The sequence below is a fragment of the Gallinula chloropus genome (assembly GCF_964237585.1).
Source record: "Gallinula chloropus genome assembly, chromosome: 20".
Lineage (NCBI taxonomy): Eukaryota > Metazoa > Chordata > Aves > Gruiformes > Rallidae > Gallinula > Gallinula chloropus.
The window spans coordinates 6,367,637-6,375,250 of NC_140105.1; the positions used below are offsets into that span (position 1 = coordinate 6,367,637).

The window sequence follows — 7,614 nt, forward strand, 5'->3', positions numbered from 1 at the left end:
AAACTGATCAACATTCTATAAGGCAGAGAGACAGGCTGGAGTTGCAAGCATGCAGGCTGCCTCTGAACAAGGGCAAAATATTTAGGATAGATGCAGCTTAAAGGCTGGAGGAGATCCACACTGTTAAGCCTCTTAATTGTGTTTTTTTACCTCATGTATTTCTACAGTAGATAGTAAATAACACTGTTTAAGAAAGGCCAGACAGCTGCAGGATTCCAACCTCAATTTGACATACTAATTATTCTGCTGGGGGACCTGTCACTCTGTGTTTATGCATATGGGTACAGGGCCGTTTGGCACGTGCTGTTATTCCTACAACATAAGCAGCTTTTGAGCCTGGCTATTGCAGAGTTTGTAATTTTGTTAAAAGGACATCACACAAACATCGAGGCCTCAGAAGTATGCCGTTATCATGGAACAGTGAGGCTAAGTCCAAGGTGTTTCACTGCACAAAGCAAAAAAAAAAAAAAAAAAAGACACTTTAATGCCTAGAGATGATCCCATGCCCCCTAAGAGCAACCCATCTCCATTTACCCACTCTCACTTGTTATTTGTAGCCTGTATCTGCACTGCTCAGCTGCATGCCACCTGCCGTATTTAGGAAGTTTCACAGTTAAATATAATTCTTAACCTACCACAGTTCATGAAATGAAAGTCTGTGCATTCTACATTATTAATGATGTCTTCAACTACTTAAATTATAAAAAATAATTATCAGTCATGTTAGAATCATTGCAAAGCCAAATACACAATTGCCAAATTAAAATGCACGGGCATAGGACTAATTGTGCTAAAAATGCTGTTTTCCAATGAAACAACTCAACTCCAGCATCATCAAAGAATAATATATTAAAGTAATAACTAGCCAACTTTCAGGTTATACCTACAAATATTATACATGGTTCTTTCCAGCAATAATGGATACAGCTGGAGAGTGAAATACGAACACCACAGAAAAAATTAAAGCAAAGATCAACAACACACAAACCATAGATCAGAAATAACTGCTGGAGGTCCAGGAAAAAAAGATGCATCTTATAACATAAATACGATTTTCATTAGCTGGTATAGTTAAATTATGCAGGCTGCACAGACATCTGCATTTAAATAAACCATTTACAGTTGCATCTGGAATCAAACTTTGCAGTGTTTGCTCAAACAGGGACACTGAGTAACAGTTCCACTCGCGCTGGCCCATAAAACACGCAGCTTGAGATGATACTCATCAGAACTGAACTTTTCCTTCCAGCCTAATGACCTGATTTGTACGTAAGAGCAAAGAGGAGCTGCACTGTAGAGTTATGAATTCTCACTGTTTTGTAAGAATCATTATTTTGTTAAAGCAAACTATTGCAGCCACAGCATTAAAGTACATAATGAAAATTTTGCCCTTTAGGTCTTTTTGTAAATGAACTCCTAAACCAACTTAGGATAGCATAGCTGATTTATAATCATCTAGTCCAGTCTCCCCATCTTCCTTATGCATTTAACAAGCCAGATCCACCAATTCTGCAACCAGACCAGGAAGACACTAACCTTGTCATATCCATTTGGGGCTAATTCTGAGGCACATCCTGCCTCCTTGTGAAGATTTACTTGTTAAATCTGCCATTGCCTAGCTGTCTGCATAAAACTCCTTGAACAAAACCAGGGAGGTAGGCTTTGGCATGCATTCTAAACATCTCTACAGCTACTTACATGCAAAAGATACGGCTTCTTTGCAAACAAGGAACTGCTTCCTGTAATCATCTAAGAACTACAGTACCTAACCTGCCTAACTGAGCGATACTTGTGCTCCTCACTCCTGCCCTGTGTACCTCCCACCACATGGACAAATGCCTTCACTTTATCATTGGTGCAAGGCAATTAATTACAGCAGTGGGAATGCAGCGTTACAGTAAGAATATTTAGTGATTGGACTGAGATGTGGCCCCAGAAGATACACCAAAGTACAGGGTACCACTCCTGTACAGGGAACACAAGAAATACCTGTTTCTTTGAAAGTTCTGCCTAACCTGCTCTGTGAACAAAAACATTTCATTTAGAGGAGTTTCAAAAAAGACATGCCATAAACATCCATTATCCAAACTGATCCTTTTAGTTAACAAATACAGTGAAACTGCACCTAGAATGAAAAAGTTGAGCAAGAACATACAACTGTTAAGGGCAGGAAGTGAAAATTATTGAAGTTCCTTGACATTGCAGGTGGGAATTTGACACCCAGAACGTAATGACTAGTGCTGAAGTGTAGCTGAAGCTGAAATACAACATACAGCAATTCCTCCGCACCTTCCATCTACACGGACTAAGACTGTTTTTTTGAGGTTACTTTTTATTCTCTGCACAAGTCTTTCTTATCTTTTATCTTATCTTGCAGAATCAGGATACTCTGCACAAAGTGTGTTTTCTTCCTGTCTTACACAGAATGAATAAAGCATGTATCATCACAAAAAAGTGCCTGCAAAGTAACCACGATTATGGTTGGGTATCAAGTATTAGTACATGGCATAGAAACTGCTGTAGATGTAGCACTTTCACATTTAACATTTGAATATCTATTTATTGTGGCATCAAGGCTATAGAAATTATGGAATTAAGTGTGAGGTCTGAAACTCTCATCGGAACATCAGTAACCAATACTGTCTTCCAGATCACCAGAAAGTTGCTAGTACTTGGGATCGAATAGGAAGTACTAATGTGCAAAGAGTTCCTCTGCACATCCTGCAGTCACAAGCATACAAAAACTTTTCTGTACATACACCCTCCAGATCACTCACAATACCTAACAGAAACCACATTTTATAAATGCAAATAGAAATGCACTTCATAAACACTGGTTAACCCTCAAAACAATCTTATCCTCAGTCCAGATCTATCACATTTTTAGATAAAATGTTTCAGAAATCAGAGCAACACAAGGACAAACCAAATGCGAAGGACCCAGGGAGTCAAAGGAAGGTCAGCAAAAGCTGCAGAACAAGTTCCAGTTTTGTACAAGTCTGTGGTACAGTTCAGTCTCAAAGATGATTATTATCTTCAGTCACCACAACGTTACCATTTTTCAAGGGTTAGCAGAGCAATGCCCTGTTTTGTTTTATTGTGTTACAAGAAAACAGATCCCCACAGGAATAGCTACTTCTATTAATTTACCTGGTTAAAACCAGAAAGCACTTTCAAAATGCAGGTCACCGAGAACGCCCAAATCCCACTAAAGTCAGTGGAAACAGCAGTCAGAAAGAAAACCAGGCCACCCCGTTCCTTGAGGTTACTGCTCTGTAACCCAGAAATGTGTTTTGCTGTGGGCATGATACCACAAGAGGTTCAAGTACGACTAAGAACAGGAAAACACCTCACAGTGACAGTGGATGTGTGATGCTGTGTTGCTGACTCTGAGAAGTGTTACTGATTCCATAGAAACAGAGTGCTCATTAGGAGAGAAATCACAGTGCCACGTGTTAGCAGGTAGTATTTTTCTGAGTCTTAAGTAGGAAAACATATGTACCAGACCTAATTTGTGCGGTCTGAAGGATGATAAAGAATAGGTGGTTTACTAACTATAATTTACATCCTCATAACCTCTTTGGTAATGTCTGGTTTACCAAACAACAAAGTTAACAAGATATATAATCAATCACTTGAGGGGAAAAAAAAAAAATCTACATTCCTCATTCTCTAATTAGCTTAATAAATATCAGGCTGCACCCGGGCATCTTACTAAAAAACTACTAAAAACCAACTTCAGCATTATCGGCACCTGATGCTTTCGTCCCAGTAAAAAAAGGCCTATACCATAATTTATGCTACTGGAACCACAATTGGTAAGCCAATTAGGATGCAAAGTACTTTTAAACATTAGCACACACTGGAAGCAATCAACATATTCATCACAGATAGCATATGATTCATTACCTTGGTTTTGACAGCTATCCTCTAATTACACTGCCAGGCTAGAGGTCAAAATTTACTATATATAATAAAACCATACCATGGAGAAACCTTTTGTAAAATTCAGTAAACTACTGAGGGAGCTTTTCAGGATAACTAATAATAAAGCTAATATATGAAAGACCTGACCAAAAAAAAAAAAAAAGTGTATCTTCTTTAGAAAATGAAATAAAATCTACAGAACTTTTAATCTTAAACTAAATTCCAACATGCCTTTATTAGGCATTTCTCATCAACACTACAACCTGGTTCCAGTGACTTTGCATTTGTATGCCTGTTCATACCACAACAGGAAAAGATGAAAACTAGGGGAGGTGACTCCAGCTGTGCCCTGCCTTGACTGAAGGGTGAGTGGTGCTCTACACCACCCCCAGCTGAGTTTTCTGACTTGGGTCTCCAAATCTTATTTCAGCATTCACAAGAACACCACCAAGAAAATGAGTAGAAGGACAGAGTTATAAACACATGAATTTACACACCAGGACAGAACTGTCCATGATACTTGTAGATGTGTGAGACAAGTTTGCATTCTCGTCCCAAAAACCCCTTAAACTTTAATATACTATTTTTTGAGTGATCATGATCTGCAACTCAAATAAAACATGTTAATGTTAACTAATACAGTTCTTCAAGAGGTCCTCTTTAAAACCTCCTGCTGCCTTGCACAGGTTTCCATGCCCATCAGTTAACTACCCAAACACCTCACGCTGAGATAAAGAACACATTAGCAGACAAGACACCTGGCTAAAGCTGGGGTTTTCCCACATCAGGAGCAGCACACATGTGCTGCCCCTGTACAGGGTGTAAGAGAGCACTGAAACCAGTCCCACGGGCGGTGAGAGGGCACAGACTGATGTTCTAAGTGCCAGTTTAGTCCCAGAGAGGTTGTTATTTTTGCATTCCACTGACTCCAGGTTAAAAGAGAAACAGGCACAGTTTGCAATGTCCATGGCTTACAAAACTCTTTTCCCCAAACTACTGAGACCTATAAATCATTACTGTATATTTACACTGAGTGCTTATTTACTGATAGCACTATTGCATTTCCCACTGCAATATCTGAGATGTTGCCCTTTTATAATGTGTTCCCACACATCCCTTGGCCAATTCCAAGAGCTCTACAGTGTGTCACCTAATAAGAGACAACATTTCATCTTATAAAGATAAAACAGAAAAGAAAGCCTTTTTATGAACACATAAATTGTAGGAAAACAATATTAAAGTTGGGATATAAAGGAACAAAGAGTACATTTATCAGACAAAGAAAATACAGAGCAGATCATAAGAAGAAAGCAGAGTCTGCACACACGTTTTTCACTTTACCTCAATACCAAGAATTTTATGCCAGTCTATTTCATGGGAATTTATTACTCAAGCGATATTAATAGTTCTAAATAAGCTCTCCCAGTTAAATGGGTTAATCACAAGCAAGATGACTGGGAACAAGTCCGCAGAAACTAAAGCTAGTTCTGTAAAGGCATAGATTTCAACTTGGAAGTCGTGGTGAGGACTTCAGCTGGCAGAGCAAAAAGACCAGGGTAAGAAACAGAGAAATGGCAAACCCAAGATGGGATACTGTTCTGAGGAGAAGTGGCAGGACAGGGAGACCAGAGGAGAGAGAAATCGAGAGAAAAAGGGGGCTGAATTCTACTGCAGCCTGATTCAGGTTTTGTGGTTATGCAAATACAGTTATACAAAACTTAGTAATCATCTGTTGATTCAATAATATTTTTAGTATTTAAAGATACTTCTTATTGAGTACTATTTTTAAAACTTCATGAGTTGCCAATCAGTGTTTGCCTGGCAAAATCTGACTCCCAAACCTGTCAGGACCCTGAAGAGATCTGACTCCAAGTTTGTAACCCAGACTAAGACAAAGGTATTAGCACTCTGCAATAAAGACTTTCATGTTAGTTGACAGCCTGCATTTATTTTTTTTCCAGTTTCCTTATGAAGTGCCAATAGTAAATATATTACGCTGCTTCAGTACCAAATGCACTTACTTTTGAAGAAGGGGAGTGGAGCTATTATAACCCAGGCAAAAAAAAACAAAGCCTCCAGCCTTGCTTAACCTGAACTATAACCCCATGCATTACACCAGCATTTTCATGTAACAATGAACAATCCATCAAAGAACTTAACTTAAACTCTCCTCTGCTACACTTCAGTACAATGGAAACTGTAAATACCAGGTGGTTCTTTCATTGTCTCCTGATCCTGAGAGTTTGTCATACAGAAAAGCACCCTTCAGAATTAAACTCTCCGAAGATTTTGTTTTCTATCTCAGTACAAACACGGCAGACAGCACCCTTTTAAAGTACACTGTTTAAATTATTACCTCCATACAAATAATCTGCTCAGCATTCCATCTGCTTCAGACCAGTTTCACCATTCCCAGTGCTTTTATTACTCTATGCAACACCTTATAACCAACCTGGTTATTTCTTAAGAGGTTTTGTAGGGCAGCAACTTGTGCCCTTTGTCTTTCACCTTTGATTTAGAACTGTAGTCTCTTTTGGATACCAACCAACCACATGCACACACTTAGTGCACACTGCTACCTGTGCACTGGAAACAGAATGATCAAAATGCCCTTAAACAGCATACAGCAACCTTCCCAGGAGACACAGCTACTCATCTGTATTTGGGTATCAACACAGATACAACGGGTTGGTTTGGGACGAAAGGTTTTTTTGTTTGTTTGTTAGTTCCCCGACAGAAAACAAGCCCCCCCCCCCCCCCCCCCCCACACACACACACACTGTGAAAAGACAGCAAAGATCTAGCAGGTCTCGCTCATTCCTCTATCCCCCTACACAGTTCCAGCTTCCAAAAGTTTTCGCCCTACTTTCATCAATTACTTTATGGAAAATTAACCGCGGTTTTATATTTCATGGTTCATTATACGTGCTACGTGCTCAGGTACGGTGTCACACGCAAGAGCGGAGGGCACAGCAGCCGGTTCGCGGCTGCTCGTCAGGCCGGAACGCTGCAGCCCCTCCGCCCCCGCGCACACAGCCGGGCACACGGCAGTAACGACAGCAGAACGGGCCGTCTGTCGGCTTAGCAAACACCGTCGCTGCGCCAGGCTGCCAGCACCCGCGGCAAACTTTGGGCAAAGCCCCGACAGGAGCCCAACCAGGGCGTTCGTGCGTACCCTCCGGCTCCCCTCGCTGCGAGCGGGGGTACCGGCCTGCATGGGACGAGGCCTCCCCCGGCCCTCACCGGCCCGGGCGGCCCCGCACTCCGGGTGAACCGTGCCTGCTCTCCCCCGCGGCTGCCGGGGGCGCCGCCGCCGCTGTCCCTGCCCTCCCCGCCCCCCCCGCGGGGCAGCTCCCCCAGCTCCCCTCAGGCCCAGCGGCCACGCTCAGCCCGGGCCGCGTCTCCTTACCCCGTGCCTCGGCGACAGCAGCACCAGCAGCGCGCCCAGGCCGAGGAGGAGGCGGCAGCGGCGGAGCGGCCCCATGGCTGCCACCCGCGGAGGTCCGCGGGCGCCCGGCCAGCTCCCCCCGCTCGGCTCTGGCTGCCGGGCGCAGCGTGTCCGGCGCTCCCCGCGCGGCGGGGCGGAGCCACCCGGCCCGGGCCACCGACGTCAGCCGCGGGTGGCCCCGGCCGCGCACAGGTACTGCCTGGGCGGCCGGCGGCGGGGAGCGCGGCCTGCCTCGGGTT

The 7,614-nt window shown here is 43.0% G+C and overlaps 1 protein-coding gene across 1 annotated transcript in view; it reads right to left on the minus strand.

The window, feature by feature from the left end:
• Positions 1 to 7,411, minus strand: part of ERN1 (endoplasmic reticulum to nucleus signaling 1) — a gene marked incomplete at both ends in the record, with an annotated part of 32,121 nt that extends 24,710 nt beyond the window's left edge. The window contains one exon of the mRNA XM_084273590.1: positions 7,337 to 7,411. Within this exon, the coding sequence (XP_084129716.1) occupies positions 7,337 to 7,411 (75 nt within the window). The remainder of the gene's footprint in view (positions 1 to 7,336) is intronic.
• Positions 7,412 to 7,614: the final 203 nt, after the last annotated feature.